Consider the following 27,355-nt stretch of genomic DNA (forward strand, 5'->3'; position numbering starts at 1 on the left):
TGAGTTCCTTGAGGATAGGAATAATTTAATACAATTTCTGAATCCCCAGCTTCTAAAGGTATCTGGCATATAGTAGGTCCTCAATATATTTTTAAATCAATTTTAAGATTCATTACCGCCATTTTATAAATGACAAAGATAAGTCTCAGATATGTGCAATGTTTGTTTCCCAGAGCTGGGAAGTAGCAGAGAAGGCTTTTATACCCGGCTTGCCCAAATCCAGGCCTCTGCCCTGTGCAAAATCATCGTACCTTGAATAGTTACATGGAGTGCCCTGCCTCAGACCACTGGAATCTGGCGGTACATGGATGCAGTCAAAAGATACATTTTCTATGTGAGACTCACTACAGAGTACAGAGACTAATCTGATGATGGCAGGGTTCTGGAGGCAGCACAGGTAGACTAACAGCCCCGATAAACAAAGGTTTGCATAAAGTGCTTTGGGAAGGCAGGAGATGAAGCCCCTTCCAGTGTGGGCACGGGAAGGAGGCTTCAGGGAGGAGGTGGCATTGGAGCCAGACTTCAACACGTGAAGACTGGGGGAAAGGAGCACCTAGACCATGAAAACAGCCTATGCAGAGGCACAGAGGAGGGGGCCAAAGAGTGGTGAGGTCCCCTGCCCTTTAGCCATTTATCTGGCTGGCCCCTTACAAGACTGTTTCCTAAGGCAGCCGTCAAGTTCTTGCTCAAGTACTAATATGCACATGACTGTGTGACCAAGGACAAGGCACTTCCTCTCTTTGGCCCGTGTTTTCCTGTCTACAGGATGGTTAGAGAATCTCTAAGATACCTTCTCATGTTCTGACCAAGAAAAGTGCTCCTCTACCTTTTCCTCCTCTTTTTCTCTCTTAACCCCTAAACCCACCTGAAGGCGAGCCCCTGGCCACATCCAGGCCACTTCCTGCCCAGCATCAGCTCTCCCCTGACTCACCCTCCTTCTCCTTCATTTCCCCCTGGTCCCTCAGTCCTCTACTTCCAGCTGTCTTCCTTCATCACTCTCGGCTCCCTGTTTCTGTGCCTTTCTTCCACATCCACCTTGCAAAACCCAGGATCACTCCAGCCACTCACCATCTCTGACCTTACAGCCGGGCTTCTGAGTGCTGTAAGCCAAATCATGTCATGCTCACGACCTTTAGCCCCTCCTGGGTCCTTCCAGCTGCAGTTCTTCTTGTGCTTTGTCAGTTCTTACACTCAGTCCCCAAGGGGCTCTTTCAAATGTCCACATCTATCCATTAGCATCCTGCTCAGCAGAGATTCCTACCTCACTGAGAATATGGAGGCCGTGGTTTAAGTGCTCTCTCATTATCCTGGTCTGTCCCTTACACGGGTCTTTGCCGCTTACCTCTCCCCAGGGCATGAGGGGCCCAGGAGGCCTGTCCTTCTGATTGTCCTCCAGATCCAGTCCTCTCCAGCTGTTGAGAGGAACCTCAATTGTTCACATCCTCCCCTTGCTCTCCACAGTGTTCAAACCCTCCCTTCCCCTGGCTCTTTCTAGCACATAAACGTAAAATAGTTGCCATGTAGTGAGTGTTTACTCTGTAAAAGATGTACGTGACATTAGGCACATTACGTGATGTTCTTTTAAGCCTCACATGAACCTGAGATGTTGGTGTCTCTATCCTATTTTGCAGAAGAGAAAGCTGAGGCACAGAAAGATGAATTAACTAGCCCAAGTCACACAGAGGGATGGATGGATGGATGGATGGATGGATGGATAGATGGGCAGTTAGATGGCCTGTTGACTGAATAGCTGATTGGATGATTAGATGATTGGGTTGATGGACAGATGGATGAGCTGATGGACAGGCAGATGGATGGATGGAGATTGAAAAGACAGATAAACAGACAAACAAAAGGAAAAGTACTTAACATGGTAAACATTGAGTCAGGGTGAAAAAGGAGACTCAGACTCTGATTTCAGAGATTCTCTAGTCTAGCTGGGGTGAAGATCTAATACATAATTAATAAGGGAATATGTCAGATTACAGCTGAGGTTTTGCCTAAACCTGATCCCACAGTTCACAGACCAAAAAGCTGTGTTAATCATAGTCACCTATCATTCTAGCTAAGTACCTTTGAGCAAGTCACTTAGTCTCTCCAAGCAGTTTCCTCAGTAATGGTAAGGGAGTGAAAATAAAATTGCAGGGATGTTGTGAGGATTTAATGAGATAATATTTGTGTGCCACCAATAGTGGTTCTACTATTTCTCCTTATTTTTGCCTCAAATGCTGTTTAGTGTAGCTTGGACTTAAAGTGGCCAAGGATTTCATGAGAAATTCCCCCAAGGGATTTTCAAGGACCAGGATTTCAGAGAAATCCCCCAAACTGGGCACTAACTCAGATGAGCTAGCGATGCAACAGAAAATCCTAGTGGAAATCATTTAAAATTATTCAACCCTTACTAAAATTTCTTAAGGTCACGTCTGAGAGCATCAGGTCCTAAGCAGAATAGAACAATTTTCTCTATTATCCCTTTTAGTGCTAAATACAGACTTATTAAAGGGCTTCCCAGGAGGTCATATGGGGCCAAGGCTCTGCTTTCACATCCCTGGAATTTCAAAGACAGCTTCACCTGTATCTGTTCCTTGCTCAGCAGGAAAGCGCACAGATCCTTGTGTGGGGTCCCCTCTATCCCCCCACTTGTGTCAATTTTGAGCATCTTTCCAAGTCGAAGAAATTTTATGGGAAAATTATATATAAGTATTTCCCTTTAGGGGAGAGGCACAGCTTCCCTTACCAGCTATTTTAATGAACAGGATTGTAAAGTAAGTCCAGACAAATTAAAACGTAGCTGTGATAGGTCTCAGGCTTCATCCAGGTTCATATAGGGATTAACATTTAATGAGAGGAGACTGGAGCAGCTTTTCTCCTCGTGTATACACTTTGGAGCACAATTAACCAATAGCCAAACCATATATTTTTCCCTACCCTTTTCGTCATGTGTCCACCTGCTTCCACATCATAGAAAGGGAACAGGTATGACACGGGCATTGGTGCGAAGGAAGATGTGGGTGAGGGTGTAAGGACTGAGACACTTTAAGGTTACAAGCTATCAGTCGGAGATTGGAGAAGATAAGTTTCTAAGAAGGTTAAGCACAAAGGAGGCTGAGCCTCTGTGTGAATATATTTAACCAAATAAATTTTGTACAATATGGCGCTGGGATAGAGTTGAGCCAACTGACATAACACCTCTGCCGTGAGATTTTTTTAAAAATTCATCTGTTCTTTCAACAAATATTTGTTGAAAGCTCACGCTCTGCCAGACCTGGTGCCTGCTGCTGGGAACCAAGATGAATAAAAGCTAGAGCCTGCCATCAGGTGGGCTTCCAGTCTAGAGAGAAGACAGACGTGGATACCAGTGAGGCAGGGCAGAGGTGGGGTGGGGAAGGGGAGGTGCTGGGGGTTGCGGCTTTCCCCAGGAGAAGAACCAGGGTGCTCTTGGGCCTGACCTGGTTGCTCTCCAAGGCCCTGTATAGTTCAGCCAAGAACCTTACAGACTTGGAATGACACTTTAGGACAGTTGGGGATTTTCACCTGATTTTAAGAGGAAGCCGCAGCTACAAATACAGGTGGCTTCTACCTGGGTTTTAACGGTCTTGGCTGATGGTGCCATGCTAGGTAACCAGAGAAAGAGTTTCATACCCAAATTTTGAGGCTGCTGCTAGAAAATATTTTGCTCTTCAGGGAGATGCTTCTCTTCTCGGTGACTCAGAGCTGCACTGATACAGGATGTCGTAGGTCTCCATCAATCAGTTATATACGTAACGCAACATACATAACACAGATTACATAGAGCCGTTCACATTTACCCTTTCTTTCAGTTACCACCACTCACTCATCCTGTAGGGGACCATTATCACTCTCCCTGTTTTGAGGGTGAAGAAGTATGGTCCAGAGAGATTAAGTACTTCTCCCAAGGACTCCGCAAGGACTCAAGGAGACTGGAGAGTCGGAATCTGAATCCATGTCTACTGTATGGGTTGTGTACTCTATAGTACATCAGAGGGTTCCTCCCAGGCCCCAGCCGTCCAGCATGTAGTCAGAAAGCGCCGATGTTGATCACATGACCGTTGCCTAGCCTTTATCAAATGCTTGCTTGTATCAGGTGTGTTGCATAAGTCAGAATTCACATCTGATCTGACTTCATTCAGTCTGATAACACTTGCCACTACACCCCATTTCCTTTCTTATAAGAATATGTGTGTGCGCAGTTTATCATATCCTGACTATGTGCCAGGCTCCATACTAGAAGCTTCACTTCCATTCATCTTAACCCATTTAATTCAATTAGGTTATGTCCGTCTGCCATGCTAGAACGTCACTCCTTGAGGTCCGGAAAGAGCCGTGTCTGTCATACTCACCATTGGATCCCCCAGTGCCCGCTCACCATTGGATTTGCACCCAGTGAGCGCTCAAGAAATTAAGCAAATGAGCGTGATTCCTCCACCAGCTCTCTGCAGTAGTCAGTGTCGTCCCCAGTTTACAACTGAGCAAACTTGAGACTTAGGAGCTGTGACCCAAATTGCACAAAGTACCATTTACATAAAGGGCACAGGAGCGGTCAAAGCACATTCTTCAGCATCATCCTATTTGGTTTTCACCAGCCACTCTGGGAAGTTATATCCGCTTCAGTGTAAAAGCAGAATCAGAGAAGCAAAAATAAAGCAGTTCCTTTTATTTCAAGGACAAAAAAATAAAAATATAAAAAATTGAGGTATATAAAAAAATAACAATGGGGCCTACAACTTGAGACCAAATGAGGAAGCAGAATCTCAGGTTTCTGCTCCCGTCATGAGGCAGTGGGTCTCCTGCACTCGGGCGGAGAGCCCATCTGCAGAAGAGAACCTCAGCACTGACAGGTTGTGTTACCATCAGTTAGCACCACATAAACATCAAGGTCACCCTGTTCAGGCCCCTTCCATTAAAGTGTGTAAGAGCTCACAACCCAGCTTGTAAAGGACTAATGGAGGGGTGTGCTCAGCCAGCAGGCAGCTTTAGCTTCGTGCCGGGACAGCATGTCTAGTGTAAACTGGCGGGGAAATGGAGAGTTTGGAGGGACAGCTCAGCAGCCTCCAGAGGAGAAAAGTGAGCTCGGGTGTCTGGGAAACTCTGTGTAGAGAATCTCATTGCATCTCACACATAGCCAGGGTCTGACTTGAACGTAACAAGAGATAAACAACAGGGCCAGAAACGAGGGGAGATCTGCTGGAAGAACCAGGAGGTTCCCTCAAAGGAGAGCCTGCCTCTGTCTAGTCTGTGACTCAGTTTCCATATCTGTAAAATGGGCCTGCCTCTGTCTAGTCTGTGACTCAGTTTCCATATCTGTAAAATGCTTATCTTGCAGCCTTGCCCTGAGGGTTGTCAAAATGAGGGGAAAGCACCAGATGAACACACGACCTTGTAGAATTCCCCTATGCTCTCTGGGTCTCAGTAGCCTCGCCTCTAAGAAGGATAATAGCCAGGTGTTCGCACAGCATTGTTGTGATAGTTAAATGAGAAATTGTATGTGAAGGGTGCTTTGTAAACTGTAAAACCTGATATAAGTGTTAAGTTATTAAGCCAAAAATGGCTTTTCCATACATTACCTCATTTGATCTAACACCAACCGTGTAAGATTGGTAAAGTGGGAATTATTATCCTCATTTTACAGAAATGGAAATCGAGATTCAATGAATTGCATAACTTGCACCTTGAAGATTACCCAGCCAATAAGTGACAAAGCCAAGAATAGATGCCAAATCTGTCTGTCTGATCCTAAGATTCACGGTTCTTTATTCATTGCATGTAAGCAGAAAGGTGCCGAAGTGAGTAACAGCTGTAGATTACTCGGCTGATCTTAGCAATAAGTTTGGGCTTTGTCTGGGCAATGATCTCCTGTGGGGCAGAGACTATGTCTTATTGACCTCTGTGTTCCTAGCACCCGGCACAGTTTCTGGCACATAGCAGGCAGGCATGAACTATTACTGGAACAATAAAGGAATCAGTATGAGCTGTATATCAGGGCTGTGTACGCTCTGAAGTGGGTGCTGTCATCATCCCCATTTTACGGAGGAAGAAAATGAAGCTCAGAGCAGTTGAGGAGGCTGTCTAGGGTCCCATAACTGGCAGAACCAAGATTTGGAGTCACACCTGATTCCAAGTCTTACGCTCTTTCACACACACTGCCTCAAAGTTAATTAGTAAAGGAATGAACTACCCAGTAGTGAGGACCTGAAGTGAGACCGTCAAGTGCTGGGGAAGCCCTGCCTCTTCTGCTCTCAAGCCCGTGACCTTCAAGTGCCCCGCAGCCCAAAACACCAAGACAGTGAAGTCCAAGTGCCCCGAGGAAGGCTGCCCCACAGCCTGTCCCTCTCCAGGCTCACACCTCGGTGAACAGAAGGGTTGTTTGAAGTTTACTTTCACACCATAAACTTCCACCTGGAAAATGTGCTGAGTAAACCCCCAAAAATGCTAAGCTGATCTTTCCTCCAGGCTCTCAGGTGAAAGTCCTAGCCAGCCCTGAGTGCAGGCCCTGCCTCCGGAGTCACCTGGGTCGATGCCCTTGCAGCGCTGTGCAGAAGGGATGGAAATTTCAGACTTAGGACGTAGGGAGAACCAGGGACCCGAGATTGTCATTCTTCATCTTGAGAAAAATCTAGGACATTGTCCATGTGAGCGAGAAGGGAAGGAAACTTGAAGAACATCTTGAGAAAGCCCCCTTCCTGGAGGGCTGATGGGTGTCCTGACACTTTGCTGCACAGCTCCACGCTCACTTGGGAAGTTTTCACAAGGGCAACCCACCAGAGATAAGCAGACAGATAGGCCTGGACTGACTCTCAGCCAGGCTGAGCAGGGTGTACTTGAATTGTTTTAAATTCTTAGGCACCTGTAGCCCCAGGCACACATGGATTTATTCATTATCCAGCAAACCTTAATTAAGGGTCTGTTCTGTGCCAAGATCTGTGCTGGGTACCAGGCCTAGAGGTGATCAGAATTCATCCAGCCTCAGGTTGTCCTGAGTCTGACAGTGAGACACACAGAAATGGAGAAGCAGTCTACCACGTCACATGGAAAGGCACGGAACAAGAGAAAACCGCAGAGTGAATTGTGGGAGACTTCTCAGAGGAGGAGGGACACTCCAGCCGAGCCTTAGGGATAGAACATGCTGTGTGACATGGAGGATGTTTATATCATAGACTCCCACAGTCTTAGATGCCATCAGGTCCCCCCTGCAGTTGATGAGGAAACCAACACCCAGAGAGGGCAAGTGACCTTCCCAAGGTCACACAGCATATCCGTGGCTGAGCAGACACAGACCTCGCAAACCTGCTCCTTGGACGCGTAGTCTAAAACTCACTGTCCTGAGAAATCTTTCTTAGTGATCTTGCCATGCCCTTTTCTCTTGTCCACTTCGCTGAATGCTCAGCATAGGCCTGATGGGCAGCAGAGGTGCTGTGAGGCAGCGTCACCAGTGAAGTCAAGGAACCTGCCCAGGGTCACACAGCTTCTACTCCTGAGCCTGGCATAGAACCCAGGTCCCCTGGCTCCAGGTCAGGGCTCTCTGCACACATTTTACAACAGCCTTTCTCTCCCCTGGGGAGCTGAGAAACCCAGTGCGGTACTGCACGCATTAACTCCCTTTCCAGCTACTTTGCTTGGCAAGATGTCAGGCATAGGAACACACCATAAATGGGAACTATTGCTGTTTTCTGTTTGTTTTTTTTTTTTTAATTCTTGAACATTTTAGCCATTGCCTTGTAGATTAATATGGAAGTTCTGAGCCTCTGAGATCTAATTTTATTTTCTTTTTCAAAAGTAGTTGGACTGTTAGTAGCTTCCAAGCCAGGAGTATAGCTTGGCAGGGGTAATGTGCAAATGCAGCTTGACATGGGTGCCAGTCAATTTAATTTGAAAGAAATTAAAGGTGTTGGGATCTTCATTTGAAGAATGTTGGGCCACGAGGCACAGAATCGAGTCAGGGTCTCCATCACAGCCCTGGCAGAGAGCATCAAGGGCCCCAGTTGTTCAACTGGTTTCCTAAAAAGGAGTTGTGTTTCAGAGCTTTCACAACCTCTGCCTGAGTAACCATGAAGTTGTCGCTGGCCCTGGGCCCAAGGGGCTTGTGGATCAGGTCGCGTGTGTCTTTTGCACCGTCTCACAGACGGGCCTTTGTGAAGGGCTGGGCAACTCCAGTCTGGCTGTGAAGCGCCTCCACCCCCAGCCCAGCTGTTTGCTTTGGATGGGAAAGGCCATTTAGATGGTGCTTGGAGTTGGGGTGATGAAGCAGCGAGCAGGAGGGCTGAACATAAACCCAGCAGAACACCAGAGGAAACCGCCCTGGGATGCGGGGGCCCAGCCTCCTCTTTCCTCCCATCTCAATTAGAGTCAAAGCTGGAAGGAAGGGCAAGCCCAGGACCCTTCATGCACCCCAGCCAGACCCACAGCCACTTCGCTTGGCTCATCCTCACTTTGTTTTCACACATAACTGGTTTTTAATTAAATTTGACTTCTCCTCGCATCTGTTCAGAAGGGCGGTCCCCTTTGGAAGCGGTAAGCACAGAAGCGGGGGCAGGCTGGCCACAGAGAAAAGCAAACAGAGCAGAGCCCTACAATCCACCCCATTGTGGTGAGGAAAGGGGCTCGGGACAGGCCTCTGGCTGGAGAACTGTTCCTGTCCGAGGGTCCTTGTCCACAGAGATTAGCCTCCTGAGCCTCTGGAATCCCGACTGCTCACAGAGCCGAGGTAGGTAGCCAAGTGTGACCCTTGTTCCCAAGAACGACTGGCTCAATACTTGTCTTTTCTCTCTCCCCCTTCTCCCTCCCCTCACCCAGAGATCTGTGCTGCCGAGTGTGGAGGCCACGGCGTCTGCGTGGGGGGCACCTGCCGCTGCGAGGACGGCTGGATGGGGGCGACCTGCGACCAGCGCGCCTGCCACCCGCGCTGCGCCGAGCACGGGACCTGCCGGGACGGCAAGTGCGAGTGCAGCCCGGGCTGGAACGGCGAGCACTGCACCATCGGTAGGAGGGCCAGGCCCCCGCACCTTCTCCAGGGCTGCGCGGTGCCTTTGTCTGTCGGGCACTTCGGGGCCCCCATCGCATGTGGGAACTGGGCCAAAAGTCCTTTCATCTGACGACATTATGGTTGGCTTTTCCTAGACATCAGTTGGACTCAAACTCACAATTGGACATTTTTAACCTTTTCCCTCCCACCCTGCATCTCCCAGATCTCAGCTAGCTGGTCAGCGTGCCTTGGGTTTAGCCCTTCCCCGGGCCAAATGCAGTATAACTTTGTGTTAGGAGCTGGGGTTCAGGCATGAGGCAGATGGCTCTACCTTAGCAGCTGTGAGCAAGTCCCAAGGCCTCTCGGAGCCTCAGTTTCCTCACCTGTGAAATGGGGATAATAATGCACGTAAGGAGTTTAGCACAGGCTGGCACATCGTACAGTACTCCATAAACGTAGCCATTAAATCAAGTTTATAGTCTGCTTGGGAGGTCTTGGGCTTAGCCCTGAACACCCTCAGTAGCCTCCTAGGCTGGAGCTCCCGAAGAGGCCTGGGATCCTGGGGAAAGCTTCCCGTAGGCCCCAGGCCACATCTGCATCCCATTAGGCCTGGGGTCCCCCCCTCCCCTGTCCTCGGCTTCCGTCCCGTCTGCATTTGTCTCCTTTCCCCTCTCCTGGTGGCTCCTTGGCACCAGCCCCTGCTGAAGCAGCACTGTTGGCGGCAGCTTTCAAAACAAGCTGATCACTCTGTTCCCTTCTTTCTGCCTTTCCTGCTGGTTTTGTTGATTTTAAACACAGCCAGACGTTTGCTTGGTTTATTATCCTGGAATGAACACTCACCAAAAGGTCTTTATTGAATCAACTGGTTTGTGTATGTGTGTTTTAACTTCTTCCCCTTCCATTTTTTTCAAGGAAGGGTCTGTGATCAAATGACAAGCACATGGCTCTAGGAGACAGGATTCCGGGTGCCTCTCCAGCCCTGACAGTCACCTCTTGATTACAGAAACTGGGAGGCAAGCCCCAAAGATTATGAGGGACACAGGAATTTTGAGCAAATGGAGCTACCTCTTATTTCATATTGTTTTAGGCCGCATTCCTTTTGTTTTGTAGCCTGAAATTGGTTTTTATTCACCATCCCTGCCTCCACACCATTGCCCTTTTTATCCATGGCAGTGGAATACCTTATACTTACTAATATTAATAATAATGGGTTCTGATTTTTGAGTATTTACAGTGCGGCAAGCACTGTGCTAAGGGCTTTAACTGCATTCTTTCCCACTGCCATCCGTCACCCTGTGGAGGCACACGTATTACCCCCTCCTTTTCAAGGTCCTGAGGCCCAAGGTCACTGAACTGTTAAGAAGTAGGACTGGAAGTTGAGGCTTGGTTTTCTGAGCCTTGGGGAGGAGCTCCTCGCCAGCTACTTGCTCTGCAGTCCTTGCAGGACAAAGCCCAGGTTTTCTGCAGAGGCCTCTGGCTCTCATCCTTCCCAGAGGCTGGGCCTTCTTATTCCGGTTGGTCTCAGAGTCCCACAGCTAGCTGGCCAGCCACACTCTTACGTAAGAGTCCAGAGCCGCTCCAGAGCCGCCGGCAGCCCACCCTGCTTTTCCATAGCAGAACGTGCCGCGCTGTCTCACTGCGCGCCTCTGGGTGGCTTCTTTCTGTCAATGTCATCCTATCCCATGACCGCCCTGGTCACCTCTTAAAGAAAAGCAGCCCTAGTCACCAGAGGGACCCACCTGCTTCTTTCAACTCTGCCCTTCCTTCACCTTCACTTTTCTGCATGACTAAGGACAAGCTGACCTTTTAGCCTCCCAGCCCAGAAGGGGACCCATCCCTAGTAAAACCAAAATCAGAGCCCAGAGAGAGTGCATTCTGTTTTCTATCACTTGCTTATAGAGTCCTCAGCTCACCTTACCACGTTCCAAAAAGTTTATGGATGTCAGACTTTTATAAGATTAAAGCATCTCGTCTGAGTCAAATGACGAGGGATTTACGGAAATTCTCCCTGCGTCCAGTCACAGATGATTCATGGCAGGGCTTGCGGGCAGGCTGTGTTCCAGCCAGTGTCTCGTGGATGTTCATCAGCCTAGCTTGAAGAACATCTCTTTGTTTTGATGCCAAGAAGTCAAACCAGCCCCTCCCACCTCCCCTGCACACCCTGTTGTCACTCTTTAAGAGCAAATTCCTCCTTGGGATTGCAGATGCTTTTTCCCCTCCAGATAAGAAATACACCAAGGTAAATGTGCACGATTCAAGAGGGAGGTTGACAGTCATAAATACCAGAAAAATGTCACGGGACATTGAAGAAGTAAAGGACTAGTCATAGTGGCTCAGATGAAAGGACTTTGGCTCGGAATTCTATTACCTTTCATTGTGTGGTGAGCGTTTCCTTTGACCCTGTCTAATCTCCCTGCATGGCAACTTGCCCTCTGTGCGTCTCTGCCTGTGGCCAGCTGCATCCCCGCTAGAAACCCAACACCCTAGTGCCGAAGGAACACTTCAGTAACCTTGCTGGATGGAAGGGAAGGAGTACGAGATACAAACGAGGGAAACGATGGCGGTGCCTTCTTTTTTCTTTTCAGAATAGATATGAGAAGGAGAAACCCCTTTTTAATCTTTGATGGTAACAAGAAGCACTTTCTTATGTTCCAGGGAACTTCACTCCCTGTGAGGATCATTTAGGAAAAGCAAAAACTGCTGGTGTGAAATGTTAGAAATTCAAAGTGTTAAATTTTCTCTTGTTATCAGATTTCATCATTATACGATGGGTCATAGCACAGCTAGCTCATATTTTGCAGTGTGGTTTTGTCCCATAGCAGAGAAAAGGCCAGGATCCACGATGCTGATTCAGAGACCTCCATGCAGTGGGATCCAAAGAGAGGAAGGCCTGTTCATTTGCACACTGCTGCCCTCCATAAACAGGAAAGAATGGCTTGATTCCCTAACAGCTGGCATAAAAGAGTAAGACAAGTCTGGGCTCCTTATGGTCAAGTCCCCAGCTTAAAAACCTTCTTACCCCAGTGACATTTCCCAGAGCAGATTATATAGGAGGAATTAAATATCTCCTTTTGGAGGCTTGGGTCCACCTTTTCTTTTATGGAAGCTACCTGGTTTTTCTCAAAACAGATTGGTTTCAGAATGAAAGGATATTTGGCAGTGGCATCCTCTTTAATGACAATATTTTTGTCAAAAAGCAAGACTATTTCAAATCTTAATTCCTTATGTTAGGAATTATCTGTCTCTTTGCAACTTCAAGAAAAGTCTTGGTGACAGCACCATGGGTAGACCACATGGTCGCTGGGGGCTTCAGTTTCTCCCTCTGTGAATCACAGAGTGGGGTAGCTGGAGGAGGCCTGCAGGGGTGATGGAATTCCGGCCCCTTCTCCACTGCCCACAGACTGCACACCCATCACCTGCTTCTAAAACTATCCCACAAATAAAAAAGGATTTTTTTCATTTTCACTCTTACTTACTTACTAGTAATACATCCACTTGTGTATACGGAACCCAGTTTCCCTAGTCTAGAAGTTAAGGTAAGATGGATTGATTAGGATCCATTTCTCAAGTATATGGTCAACACAGAGTCATCAAAAACGTATTTTTGGACGTCTTTTCCAGGAATTTGATGAGTCTCTTAAGTCTGGGGCTTGACCTCCAATTTCTTTAGAGAAAGCTGAAAGTCATAGCTAAATTTAAGAAGGTGTTTAATTTTTCCTATTTCTTTGAAAACACCAACATTTTGGATCACTTCTATGATAGTTATTTTGTTCACTTCACTGCCCCTTGTCTATGAAGTCCCAGAACACATGTGGGAAATGCTAGCTTCTGATTACATTTGTAAAATTCCAACCTTGACCCCAAAGCTGTGATTGTTCAAGATGCCAGATATGCAGAACTATTTTTACTAGGTTTCAGGCGAACTGTCCAATCATATAAATCTTGATTCTTAAACAAATCCTCCTCTGGGAGTAAAGATCAAAATAATACTCTGATGATGCAATTACTAGAGCGAGCAAAGCCAGACTTCACGATGCAGAGAAATTATAAGGAAAGGCCACACAATCTTCTGGAGTTCTTTGTCCACTTTTGAACGGTAGCTCTAGAGTTTCTTTTTTGTAATCAGACAATCCTTAACCAAGAGCTCACAAGCATTCACAGGGTATCGGGCGCCTGTGAGATAATCCAATGCTTATCCCTCCTCAGAGGCTTTCTCTTACATCATGACCCATGAGTTGTAGGACAAATGCTGACAAGGAGAAAGAGAAAATGGACAGGGATCTACCCCATGTTATCAGAGCAAGAACTTGATTAGTTGATGGTCCTGGGAGCTTTCAGCCCACACGTGGTAGGAGTGGGAAACTGGAGACCAGTGAGTGGGCTCCATGAGCCCCTCTCAGGGTGGGTGCCATTGGCCACTTATTCCTCATTGGTCCTTCGTCCAAAGAGAGAAGAGCATTAATGTATCCAGGAACTTAACAAGAACATCTCTTTGATGATCTGTCATCCATCTGAAAGAAGTTCAGATGACTATAGCCACCCCAATCATCACCTGCCATAATGATCCTTGTTTCACCTGACCTAATGGGTACCAATGATACAACTATTAGAGTCAACTGAGGCTCCTGAAGAATAAGCTTCTTGCCGTGTTCTTCACAACCTTTGATGGGGGCCCCTGAAGCTTCTTGGGATTATCTTAAGAGAAATTTCCGGAAACTTCTATCGGTACAGGCAAGTGGAGGAAAGAAGCTTTCATGTTGGAGGTCATAGAAACGCTAAAGAGATCTAAGACCTCACAGGCTGCCCTCGTGCTAAGGCTCAGAGCTTGTCTTATAAATAGCTGTGTGCCTCCACTATCTCCACTTTCTTGCATGGTGACAGGAATATAGAAGCAGCGTGAGAAACATGTCCAATGTTGAAAAAACAAGCGTGGTCCAAGAGGAAAATGACTCTGCTTCCATCGTCTTCATCCTGAAATCTGGAGGAGAAAGATGAAGGAATTTGGGGAAGCCCTGAATCCACCATCCATAATGCAAGCTTAGGGACTTTGCGTCATCTTTTCTTAAAGTTAGTGCTTTAAAATCACGATGAAATTTTACGCGAACTTGACTCAAGGGCATATGTGCCAAGCTTTTCAAACAGTGAAAGAAACAGCAGTGTGGACTTCTGCATATGCCTTTTATAAGTAAATGGCATTGGACTTCAAAGACCCAGTTACTGCTTTCATTTTCAATAGAGGCAAGGAAGCTCTATTCCATTCCCAGAAAGCTCTTGGTCTTGGTATTGACTGGTTATTATCAGCTTTTTTCACAGTGTGGCCTGAGGTCACTGTGTGGGGAAGGAATCCCGGGATTTGTGGAATCCACTGTTGTCCCCTGAAGCCCACAACACCGATTACGACCCGAGTGTGCCTCCGTCACTTCCCCTGGCTGCTGTTCCTGCCTGTGGTCTGAGAAATTAGTAAGCATTTTTTTAAAGGTACTAAACACATATTTAATAGAGATCTTTATTGCTAAATAGTTCTTATAGCAATAGAAGAGAGAGAGAGAGCTCTCTGAGGTCAGCCCCTGGGTTTGGGGAGATTAGCCTATATAGTGGATATAATCTCTACTCATCACCAGAGCCGTGATATCACTGTGAAGTCTGGAGACGTTTTTCTGGTCGGAGAACTCCCTCCAAGTGGATGCTGCGCAGTGGTATGGTCATTTGAATCTCAGTGATGGCGTCTCATCCAGCCGAGTCATCCTTGCCAACCCTGTGAGAGAAATCTAGGCTCACTCCATCTCCTCTGTAGCTGGGTTCAGTGTTATTACCAGAACCTGGGATTATGACCCTCCACAAAACTCTGCAGATCGGAAAGCTAAGAACACCAGCTGAGCCAGGAGATCCTGTGTGTTGTGCTTCTCCGATGGCGTATCCTGGGAGATGATGTCTAAGAAATTTTAGAACACTTTGCAAAATTAGATGAATGAGCTTGACTAAGACGCAAGTGACAGATGAACCAAGAATCGAGAAAGTCTTCGCCTTCACCAGAGATGTTTCCTAGGTTGTTCTTCATGTGGGCCGACCCTGTTTTTCACTGTCTGTCATTCCACAGCTTTGTCTGTTCAGTCCTGCTTCATACACCACTCCCCTTCGCTTTCCCTTCTTACAGCCTGTTAGCTCATGGACTGTGCAGCATCTGTAAGAATGAAGGGGAAGCGTGCAGACCCAGTGAAAATTCCTCTTCCCAAGTTTCCACTTGGCTCTGCAGCCTCCGGGAGCATATCTCATCTTGAAGCACAGACCACATGGATGCCTGAACTAAAAACATACCCTCTCATCCACCAGTCGTAGGAGGCAAATATATATTGATGAACAGCCACAGTGTCTGTCCTATCCAGAGGATTGAAAACATAAAATTTATATTTCTTTTATGGAGAGAGTAAGAATGTTCTTACAGTTTATAGAACCCTGGGGCTTCCAGATAAGGCCTCACCATTGCAATTGAGCCCTCTCTTATGGACTTTTGATTCACGTGTGAAATCGAGCTAAGGGTGGGGACCAGCCCGGCTGAAAGCATCAGCCCTTCAGGAAATGGCCATCTCGCCAGCCTTTGTGGGAACACATGTGGGGGAGGTATAGAGAAGGAGGTGCTAGGGAGGCTCCTCCAATGGCTGTGACCACAGCCCAATAGGGAAGGTGAAATGCTGTGACTGATTTATGCTGGGAATGAAGAGGTCTGCCCTGCCCCAAGCACACAGCCAGGCACCCATCCTCACAAACGAGCAAAACCTTAGATTGCCAAATAATTCAGTGCTTGGATATAACCCCCCAGTGATGATCTGTGATGGTAACAATGATGTATGCGTTGGAAACCAGAGCATACATCATTCTACCTTTTAAGTTAATCAGCATTGAGAAGGAGTCAGGTTTTCTTTTCTTTTTCTTGTCTTTCACAGCAACATCCATTGACCTGCACCTCACATTCTGTGTAAGATGCAAAGGAGAGATGCATCTTACTTAGAACACCACGCATTCTGCATTCAAGTCTATGTGGGCACATGTGTCCATGGAAAATACAAGAATGGCAAACAGATAAGCTAGCAGTATATTTGACCAAAGACTCAACCTACTTCCCTAGTGTATATCAGGGGTGACTCACATTTTGCCTATTTCTGAATTCCATCCTCCTGGGGCCACCTCTGCCCATGCAGGGTGCCCTCGCTCTTGTCCCGCTGCGTCCCCTGGAGGGAAGGTGGATGCTGCTTTGGGTAGACAAAGGGGCAAGTTCTAGTTTTCCATAAAGCTGATGGAGCAGGACTGTAGCCACTTTTGCAGCTTCCCATCCTCCTTTTTCTGCTGTTTTCCTTATCCATATGTCTTCTTATTTATATGATCACATTTCCAAACGCCTGGATCACAGAGTGAGTTGACGTTCCTTTTGGCCCTTCCTGGAGAATGTGCTTGCTCTCCCTCCTTCTCTCTCGTGTTGTCCTGTCTTTGGTTTTATTTTCCCCACCCTGGCAGGTGCGTCCCAAATGTGGGGTGCAGCCCCCTTTGTCTCCTTAGCACCTGGCATGGTTATGTGACAGGCAGTATTGCACTTTTTCGATCCTACCTTAAATGTGCTGTCTTTTATTTCCCAAGCGCACTATCTGGATAGGGTAGTTAAAGGTATGGTCTTCCTTCCTCTATTTTCCTATTGTCTTTGTGTGTGTGCTTGTGTATGAGCATAACAGACAGAAGAAATGCGTATCTAGAAATGTATATATACCCCATAAGCAAGGTGTCTCGATGCTGCCGCGTCCCAGGCTTTGTCACAGCAGCCACTGCCCAGAGGGCAGAGGGGTTTTGGTCCCAAGATGGTTGATATACCTGGAGTGTCATTCTCCCCTGCCCCAGGTGCTCAGTCTGTTTTGTGACATTACCACTGTGCTGTGTTGTCCTTCTCTCCCCATACACACATACACCCCCTCACCCTTTCTACCCCATCTCATGTCACCCTGCCCATCCCTTATGGCCCCTGGTCCATCAGAATGAAGATGCTGGGAACCAGGGTGGGTGGCCTGAGACAGGAAGAGACCCCAGAGCAAACTAAGAAATCTTAAGAACTCCATTCCCACTAGTACTAGTACTGTGTGCTAGATACCGTGCCAGGCTCTGGAGAAATGGGGGAAAACAGAGCCCTGACCTCAGGGAGTGAATGGTCTGTTTGTTTGGATTTTTTTTTCCTTTTCAGAGAAGGCCTGACTTTGGTAAGTTTTATTGTTGACGAATGTTCCCTACAGGCCAAGTAATTCCTTCTGTTTTAAGCATTTACATTAAGTAGATGGTACCCAATTTTCCAAAGAGGCCTCATTGCTCTAGGAATAAGTCTCAGAATGATCAGATATGTGTGCTCCAGGAAGGCTCCAAGCTTCTGGAGGAGAAATACCATGCCATCTTCAGCTTTTTATCCTCAAGCCCTCACACAGCACCGGGCACCAAATATGTGCTCATTGGTTAAGGAAACATACTCTGAAGTCAGACTGCCTGAGTTTGAATCCAAACTCCAATACTTAATGAACTGGATGACCTTGGGCATGTTTCTTAACCTCTCTTCCCTTCAGAGTCTTTATAAAATGAGGATAACAGGACGTGCCTGGTGGGATTGGCGTGAGGATTGATTAAAGTAATGAATGTAAAGTGTTATTAGCACCTGGGCAGGAATGATGCTCAAGAAATGTTAGCTGTGCTGTTTTATCATCATATTCTTAGCCTCACCCGTAATTTGGAGAAGGACTTCATTAACCAGACTAATTTTTGAAATCGTAAAGAAAAAGATTAAATTGGCTTTTAGTAAGAGTTAGCAACTGCTGTTTAAAAAGTGATGGAAAGAATTTTAGGGAAACATAAATGGCTAAATGCTTTTCAACTGGAATATCTTTGCCAAATACAGCAAAGGTGGTACTAGGGCCCATCCAATGGTGTTGAGAAGCAAGGTTCCTCGGATTTCACGTACTGGCCTTCAACCAAGAATAAAATTATTCCAGCAAGAAAGAGTAGCACCTCTGAGCCTCTTTAAAATAGGCATTTCACACATAATCATTATCAGAGGAATCCTCAGTATGGATTAAGTTTAATAGCTGGTGGATTTTTTTTCCTACTTTGTGAAGTTTTTCCATATCCATGAGTCTTGAGGGAGTCCTGTGAATTTTTTCAAGTGAATAGTTACACTCATTTGATTGGAAAAGGAAATTAAAGTTGAAGAAGCTGAGTGGCCCATTCTGGATCACACTCCTAGTAAATGGTAGAACCAGGATTTTGTATTTCCTGGCCTAATCCGTATTTCCAGTATTCTTTCATCTGTCACGGTAAGTCACCAAGAATGTCCCATTAATTTCCAAAATTCTTCCCCAAACTGTCTTCCAAACTGGCAACCTCATCAGGAAGTGACCCGTATTCTCTCAAACCACCCGTTCTGATCCTTAGTTCAGAAAATATATCACCAAACCTTGAGCTGGATTAGGTCAGTGAATCATAACTTGCTTTAAAAGACAAATGTTTCTTGCCAAAATCTAGATCTGGACCAAGCCCCCATCTGGCTGGCTTTCTGGTATAATGGGTACTAGTAACTCCCGCAAAAAAGAATTCAGAGACCGATATAATGCAAACCCCAGACTTTTCAGAGTAGAATATTTTGCAGTTCAGAGACAAACCAGCTTTTGTTCTTTGCTTTCCACTTGCATTGGAAGACACTGAGGAAACAACAGTCACTCAACAAGTATGTTGAACTCCTCCTAAGTGCCAGGAAATGTGGATGCCACACAACGGAAGTGGTCCCAGCCTAGCAGAGAAGACACTAAAACAAATAATTCCAACAAAGTATGATGACGATTGTGATAGAGAAAGTCCCACGGCCACTTAGCAAGAAGAGCTCTCCCCAACTTAGGCAGGGCCTCATAGGCCAAGACCGTGGGCCGTAACAAGCATATGAGAGGCCACTGAAGGCTTTTAAAAGCAGGATAATGACTTGATGACATTTGTGATTTGGAAGGATCGATCTGGCCATATTGTGGAAAAGAGTTGAAAAGGAACACTTGGGGGCAAAGAGACCAGTTAGGAGACTGTTGCTGTCATCTAGGAGGGAAGAAATGGTGACCTTGTCTAGGGAAGTGACTGTAGGGATGAAAAAGTACAAGAAAACCAGAAAGGGAAACATAAATGGGACATTTGTTGTGTTAGGTGTGTTGCATAGCTGCTTTACCACTTAGGTAAAAAATAAATACCTTCAAGGATTCTGAAAGTCTTCTAGCTTCAAGGGAGGCTTCTTCCTAGGCTTAAGCAGGAGGTTGAAGATAAAGCGGTCCCCTGTCATTTAAAGGGCATCGTTTCTTTTCAAAAGCTTATTAGCCCTTCTCTAAACCTTAAAATTACATTATTTTGGCTCTGGCAAATGCCTGGTGTGAGTCGTTCCAGAGGGGATTGTTAATGTCACTTGGGCTCTCTGAATTATTGATGAATTTCAGGGTTGTGGAATTAATGAGCTTCAGCAATGGGTAAAGATGGGCATATTGCTTTAAGAAAGTCAGCAAGTACCCCGGAGGAGGCTTCCTCATACTGGCTAATGGGGGTGTGATGATCCCAGATGCAAATTCCTGCTTGAGAGCAAACCTCATTCAAGCCACAGGTACTACAGTTCTCTCTGAAACCCTGAAACTGGTAGGACAGTGCAGACCCTCGGGATAGAACCTGGTCCATTTGAAGAAACTGCTGAGAGAGTGCTCTGTGATTTCACATGTAGAGCTTACCCTCCCCAGGAACACGGGCTCCTCTGGCAGTTTAAGAGCAGCACAGAATGGGTTGCACCAGGCACTGTGTGCTAAGAGGAGCTTCCCACAGAGGGTTTTGTGGAATGGAATATTCTGCATGATTGTAAATGGTTGTGGGTAGGGGAGGAATAGTTCTGAGGAAAGCGTTCTGATACTCAAATAAGCAGGTTTCTTTATTATAAGACTTCCCAGAGCCTTTAGTGTATTAATATTTAGTGTGACTTTCTAGGATAAGAATATAGGATATATTGTTTTCCAGACTTACAGAAGTTTGTATTTGAGGACCTCATAGAACTAGTAGTTCAAAGAATTCACTTTGAGAGGTATTGTTTGAGATTATAAGATCCATTTTAAATTGCCCTGGAACAAAGGGTATCAATAAATAGAATATAAAAATATTGAGGGCAGAGGCTATATTCTCAGCTCTGTATACCCGAGAATTAACACATGCCTGGTGTCCAGTAGGTGTTAAGTAAAGTTTGTTGAAATTAAGAACAAAATCATCCAATTTGAAGTTATTTTGACCTTCTCTATTGGGTGACTGTACTGGAGGGACCTAACAGAGCATCTCTTCCAAACCTTCATTTCATAGATGAGGAAATTGAGGCCAAAAGGGGAAAAATCACTTTCCCAAGATCCCACAACTTAGTCGGGCAGAACCTAGGTCCCCACCTCATTCATTGATTCATTTCAACAAATATATACCGAGTACTGGCTACATGCAAGGCACTGGATTAGGTCCAAAGTTGCCTTTATGGAGTTTACATTCTAATGGAGGGAGTAAGGCAGTAAACTATTGCAAAATTAATAATTTGAGTATGCTCGGGACAGTTGCTCTCAGGGGGAAAGAGTGCTAGGAAAGCATGAAACGGTGGGCCTGGTGTGAGACTCGTGACCCTGAACCCATCTCGCTGCTTCCTGCTGAGCTGCGTGTTGGCCCCATGACCATGTCACTGGGTTTGTCTCAGCTCCCTCTGGCAAGGTTTGTATTTATGAGGACTACAGCTTTTGACCCAAACATTGACACAGTTTGGATGGGCAAAGGGTTATTTTCTAGTTTGTGAGTTTCTTAGTGAAGTTATACAATGTTAAAACAAATAAACCCAGTAATAATAATAGCAGCTGTCCTTTATTAAATACCTACCAGTGTTACCCACTGTGCTAAATAATTGATATACATTATCCCATTAATCTTCTTAACAACTCTTTGAATTACATATTACCTCCATTTTACAGATGAGAAAACTGAGGCTTAGAGAGTTAAATAATTTGCCAGTCATCACACAGGTAGTAAGTAAAATGGTGGTGCTGGGATTTAAACTGAGGTCTGTCTAGGTACAAAGTCCATACTGTATTATAACACATGGTTTTTATTAAAAATTTAGGATTAAATGGTGTGAAATTGGCACTGCCCTAGAAAATAAGGATCTGGAAAATATAACCAAAAGTTCCTTAGTTTGGAAATAATATATGTAGAACGTCTAGCACAGTGGCAAGCCATATGAGACCTTCAGTATATGGCAACTGGCATTGTCATCACTCTCCTGAAGCATCTAAGCCAGGGTTTGGCAAACTACAGCACACAGACCAAATATGGCTCATCACTTGTTTTTGTAAATAAAGTTTTATTGGAACACAGCCATGCCCATTCATTTATAAATTGTACGTGGCTCCTTTCAAGCTGCAATGGCAGAGTTGGGTAATTGCAACAGAGACCATATGGCTCACAAGCCTAAAATATTTATTATCTGGACCCTTACCGAGAAAGCTTGCCAACTCTGATCTAGATAACTGCCTCAGTTTTCTATTTTGCCTTTCTATAACCCCTACCTGAGGTTAGGGATACAACTTAGGATGTTATAGTCCCTCTACTCAACTAGAGAGAAGGTCAAGGTGAGTAGAAGATTCAGATACTGTGTTCAAGCTGTATGTCAGGCTTTGTGCATCTTGCACACATCTTATTTAATCCTCCCACCAACCCCATTTTATAAGTAGACTGAGGCTCAGAGAAATTAAATAAGGTGCCTGGGTGTCCTAAAGCCACTGCGTGACAGAGCCAGCCTTTGATATGGCTCCCAAGCTTGTGCTCTTAGATAAGAGATGTTATTTGCATCTTACAAGAGGCTACATCTTGGAGCAAGAGAAAGCAGTCTACTACCATTCTTAAGGATTGGACTCTTCTTCCTCCAAAACTGATCTCAAATACATAGGAGGCTTAATTTAAAGTCTCAGCTGGATGGACAAAACTTTAAATGGGACTAATTGGAGAAAGAGGGAGTCTATATTTGCTTAGATCAGGAGGGGTGGCTGGTGTTAGCTACTGAATCAGATTGCCTGGGTGGTCACCTGCATGTCACAGCACTGCTCCTGCGCTTTTCAACTGCTTTTCTCGATCACTTTTGGGGTGGCCATGCTGCTGGCTTCCCACCTTTCCCAGCAGGCTTCTGCTGTGACCCCATAATCTACATTTGCTTCAAAACTTCCACAGGAATCCCTCCTAGGCTCAGAGTACACACTCCGTAAATGTTTCTTCCTTTGAATGGAACACAGTGGCCAGATTGATTGATTGGTGTTGAACATCTGTATTGAACATCTGTATTGAACATCTGTATTGAACATCTCAAGTATAAATGAACCTGTTCTTTTCTTTTACTTTGTAAGAACAGTCAACTGTCAAAAGGCCTTGAAACACTACAGCTTTAGATTATATTTGATCGGCCGTTTAGTGAGTGCCTACCTTGGCCTAGGTCTTATGTCAGACAGCCACATCCACATTTGTCCCATTTAAGAATAATGGGTCAAAAAAAAAAAAAAAGAATAATGGGTCAGTTTTCAGTTATTTCATGACAGAAAATTTAGTTTGTAGCTGTATTTGCTGCTCAATAATAAAACAAGTTTTATAGATGGCAGAGTGCTTTCACATCCATACCTTTCCCTGAGACTGAGCAGGGCCAGAGAAGACATCCCAGGGAGGTAATATTTTGATAGCCCCTCTGAGAAAAGAATTGGCAGATTTGTTAAAAGGAGGACTTGAATGAAAACCAAGCAGCAACATAGAAGCTGGAGTAAACCGTGTAACTTCACAGATTCTCAGGCCTAGATTTCTAAGCTACAGACTCAGAGAGAGAGGGGTTTGAAAAGGTGGTCAACAAAAACCTGCAAATCTACTTGAATAATAACTCCCCACCTTATGATATAGTCAAAGCAGAACTAAGGCGAAGTCTAAATATTGCCTGACCCTCCTTGATTAAATCACCCACAGCCCTCTCAGACAGATAGCCACTCCTGTATTTGGTTCCCACCATATTTTGTACATCTCCCTCAGGGTGCTTAGCAGTGAAATATTTTGCTTATACCAGCCTGTCTCCTTTGATAGGCTACATGCTCCTCAAGAAAAAGAACTAGGTCTTACTCATCTCTGTACCTCCAGTGCTAGCCCAGAGAAGGTGCTTAATAAATGACAGACAGGCAGACAGATGTACAGATGAAGAAAATTAGGGAAGGGAAGCCTGCCCAAACCTGCATTGGCAATCACAGACAGCCCTACTTAGTCTCTCTCCTGGCAGTCATCCGGGTTCCCTTTACTGGCTGTAGATAAGATGGGGACAAAAAGACTCCAGGACTCTTCCTGAAAGCAAAGACAGTTGTTCAGGAGAAAATAGGACAAAATAAATGAGAAGCCTAAGGTTCAGTACAGTGAACCTAGTAACAAGGCCTGAAAAAAGTACAGCCTTTTAGAATGAGACCCAGAAGTGCTGAGGGGACAAGAGGAGTAAATAGAGAGATGATTCCTTTGTTCCACACAGCCACCAGAGACAGGAGAAACAGGCAAGAGTGAGCAAGGAGCAAGGATCAGCCAGAAAGCTCCGCTGATCAGATTTGGACGAGCCCACATCCACTGACTCCTGCTGCAGAATCCTGATCACCTTTGAAAGAGGGGGTTTCAGATACAGAAGGTGTGGGTTTCAGACCTACGCCTGCCACGTCCTGACAGCGCCTCGTCCTGACTGTGCATCCTTAGTAAGGCCTTCCACCTCTGAGTCTCAGTTGCCTTAGAGGTAAAGTGGCAGTTCTAATGATAGGCCTCCCCCGGTGCTGAGGGCATCAGTGTGCTGACGAATGTGAAAGCCTTTTGTAAGTTGACAGGCAGAGTGTGCGTGTGTGTGACCACTTGGCTGTGGATGATCCTACCTTGATTCCGTGTGCTTTGCCTTGCAGAGGGTTGCCCTGGCTTGTGCAATGGCAACGGCAGATGTACCTTGGACCTGAATGGGTGGCACTGCGTCTGCCAGCTGGGCTGGAGAGGAGCTGGCTGTGACACGTCCATGGAAACCGCCTGTGGCGACAGCAAAGACAACGATGGAGGTAGGGCTCTGGCACCCATGGGTGCTGTGCATCTCCAGGGCTGTGGGAAGCACAGAGTGGAGGGTGGACATTACTGAGATAACAGGCCACCAGCACACCAGCTGTCCAGTCAAGGGGGCCTGCAGGGTAGGCATAAAACGGCACATGTCATCTAAGGAATGAGTGCATATCGCTGGTTGTTCCATTTGAATTCATTAAAATTAGCTGGTGCAAACAAAATTAGTTACCCTCTGAGAGCAAGTGCAGAGGAGAAGGCATATGGAAGAAGGAATTTTCTAGTAATTCATTAATGGAATGAGTTGCCTGGCAAAGTTATGAGATACCACCATTGGAAGTGGACAAGAAAAGGCCACCCAATTCTGTACCACAGAAAGTGGCAGAAAGAATGCTTCTCCAGGAGAGGGAGGTTGAGTTACCTCTGTCAAGGTCCCTTCTCCCCTGATTCTGGTGGTAACCATCCCCAAGCATGCTGGGGGCCACCTTTGCCTCCACACCTTCTGTCCCTGTGGGTTTGTAGTAGAATTTGTCTTTGCTGTTGGGTTTTTTTCAAGTGCTGGGCAGTCAAAACCCTAAGGAAGGGAGGCCTAGTCTTGTGGAACTTTTATTAGCTGAGAGTGAAGAGTCCAGGGTTCTAATCCCAATTCTGTCTTTGGTGCTCTGTGTGTCCTTAAGCAAGCTACTCGATGTCAGTGGGCCTCACACTCCCTATTTATAAAGTGAGGCCATTGGATCATAAGAGCCCTTCCAGTCTTTATATTAGTCCTAGAATTAGCCTTTGTCTTTCTGTTGTGTGGAACTTGTATAAATACGAACACAATGTGCTTTGCTTTCCCACTTGGAAGATGGGTTGATTCCTCCTGACTCTACCAATCTCAAGGGGTTACTAGGAGAAGAAAAAGATGGAGATATGAAAAAAAAAAAAAAGATCAAAACAGTTAATCCTTCCTTTATAATGATGGCCTAACAGTTGGCCTGCTCCAGATGTGTTTATGCAGCTCCCTCATATTTATACCAAGGGACTTTCTGATATACTGCACAGAGTAGGAAATCAACAGGCCAGAAACTCAGCATCCCAACCTTTGGGAACCTTCTACTTAGGGTGATTCTACAATCTCAAAGCACCAGAAGGATTAAAAGGCCAAGTGTGTGCTGTTGTGATTACTCTGGTTCATTTGCCTTGAGTTGGCTCCGGCAACCTTGGGCTGTTTCAGGCCACTGGTCTTTGTCTGAGCCAGTCCTTCGGTCTGCTGCCTGAATCCAGGAGGTGGTCGGGCCTGATGCACCCAGTCCTGGGACCCGTGGGGTAATTGTCGACAAGGAGCTCGTGGGGTTGGGTCATGGTAGCCAGGCAGAGGCAGTGGGTCCCTGCTCTCCTCCTGAGATCTCACAGGGCTGACATGTCCCTTAATCAGTCTGAGATTTGTGGAGCTCATTCATTCTGTGCTCCATAAATATCCAGGGTTCCTGTTACGGAGCCAGGCGCTAGGCCAGGCACAGAGATGAGTAAGTCCGGTCCCCACACTCCAGGAGCTCAAATGAGGGAGGGAGACCAAAGTTAAGTGCTAATGGACGGTGATAAGGGCAGTTGCAGACTTCTGTATTGGCTGTTGTGAGAGTAGGAAGACATTCATCAAGAAGGTGAAGGTTGAGCAGGCAGGCGTTTCTTGGAAAGGAGGGAGAAAACATCATGGGCAAAGCAGGGAAGGGCACCAAGTAGCCCTGTCTTCAGGCAAGATAAAGTACAATCGTACTGGCTCTTCATAGGGAAGAGATGTCAGCCTAAATTATCTGCCTAACTCCCCCCTTCACTTTGCCTGTGTAGACGCAATTCCATGACCAGCAATGACATTCCTATAGTTAGAAAAGAAAGGGAGAGGAGCCATACTGTGAAGTCATTCCCTTCTCAGGAATCCAGAGTCTTGGCCAAAGCTTTCAGGAGGCTGTTGACTATCTGGGCAGCAAAAGAACTGAATGTCCCTGAGAAATGTGGGGAGAGGGTGCACTCCCCCGTAACATACATACCAGAATAAGTTATAAAACAGGGTTCATTTACCCCCTCACGTGGAACACAATGCCAGTGTACCCTCTGTTCACCATCCGTCAGAGGCAGCCCTCCCAGTGCTGACAGGGAGCGTGGGCACACAGGAGCCAAAAGCCCCACAGCTTTGGTGGGAGAAAGAGCTTCTCATCATAGGAAACAGGGCTGATCCCGACCCCAGGGGAACAGAGCCTTCTCCAGCCGCCATGGAGATGAACCAGCATGAAGTAGAAAAGAACAATGAGAAAATCCCCAAGTGTAGGAGAATATACCTCTTCCGTTTATGGAGCATGTTATGGACTGGAATGAGTTTTTACATACTTTTTACGAGAGCCATACAATAGTACTACTGTAACTTGAGTTCATTCACTCACTCAGCAAACGTTAACTGAATGTCTACCCTGCATTGGGCCCTCTCCTGGGTCTTGGGGCTTCAGAGACAAATAAGACACAGTCCCTGCCTTTGTGAAGTTCACAGCCTGGAGAGAGAAACAGCACCAGTTGCAATGCAGTGGGATAATTGCTGTAATAAAGGAGCATCCACTCATTCAGCTGATACTATCAAATGCCTGGGTACCCTCCTGGGAACTGTGATGTAGCCCCTGTCCCACGGGGCTTCCAGCCCAGCCAGGAACACATCCCATGGATCGTCATGGTGGGGAAGACAGCTAGCTGGGGAGACCAGACTGTTGAGGGAGCTTGGCCTTGGGTTCTCAACTGAGAAATGAGGGAATGTCTCACCTCAGGACCCTCTCAGTTTGGTGGGCTCTCTACCCATTGGGGGAGCCAAGAGGAAGGGGCAGAGGGTCCCCACTTTGCAGGGTGGCACAGATGAAACAATCGTAAGGGTTAGACTGTCCCCAAGTGCCGGAGGGGGCAAGACTATCCTCGCTGGGCCCTCTGGGTCTTGGCCAAACAGGGACAGTTTTAGTGGAGGGAGAAGCAGGGCAGGCTGTGCACGGCAGCACAGGGGTGAGCCAGATTTAGCAGTTGGCTGTCTGCAGTTCAGTCAAGCAGACACTTGCTAGGCTTCTGCTGTCTACCGGGTACCACACTCCTTTCTGAGAGGATATCAAGACCGATGAACGTGACCCTGTCTGTCTCCCTCAGGAAGCTCACAGTTATTTGGAAGGAATTGTTATCCAAACAACCAAATCTTATGGAGGTAGAATGAAACAG

At 46.3% G+C, this 27,355-nt stretch overlaps 1 protein-coding gene across 5 annotated transcripts in view; it reads left to right on the forward strand.

Annotated features, from left to right (window-relative positions):
- The window catches only part of TENM4 (teneurin transmembrane protein 4), a 749,934-nt gene that overhangs the window by 616,520 nt on the left and 106,059 nt on the right, over window positions 1-27,355 (forward strand). For all 5 annotated transcript variants that reach the window (XR_005020977.1, XM_036861484.1, XM_036861485.1 and 2 more), the window contains 2 exons: window positions 8,812-8,997; window positions 23,992-24,138. Coding sequence is in view for 4 of the 5 variants with exons in the window: in XM_036861484.1 (XP_036717379.1) it covers window positions 8,812-8,997; window positions 23,992-24,138 (333 nt within the window). In the remaining variant the exon portion in view is untranslated. The remainder of the gene's footprint in view (window positions 1-8,811; window positions 8,998-23,991; window positions 24,139-27,355) is intronic.

The sequence above is a fragment of the Balaenoptera musculus genome, chromosome 8, assembly GCF_009873245.2.
Source record: "Balaenoptera musculus isolate JJ_BM4_2016_0621 chromosome 8, mBalMus1.pri.v3, whole genome shotgun sequence".
Taxonomy (NCBI): Eukaryota; Metazoa; Chordata; class Mammalia; order Artiodactyla; family Balaenopteridae; genus Balaenoptera; species Balaenoptera musculus.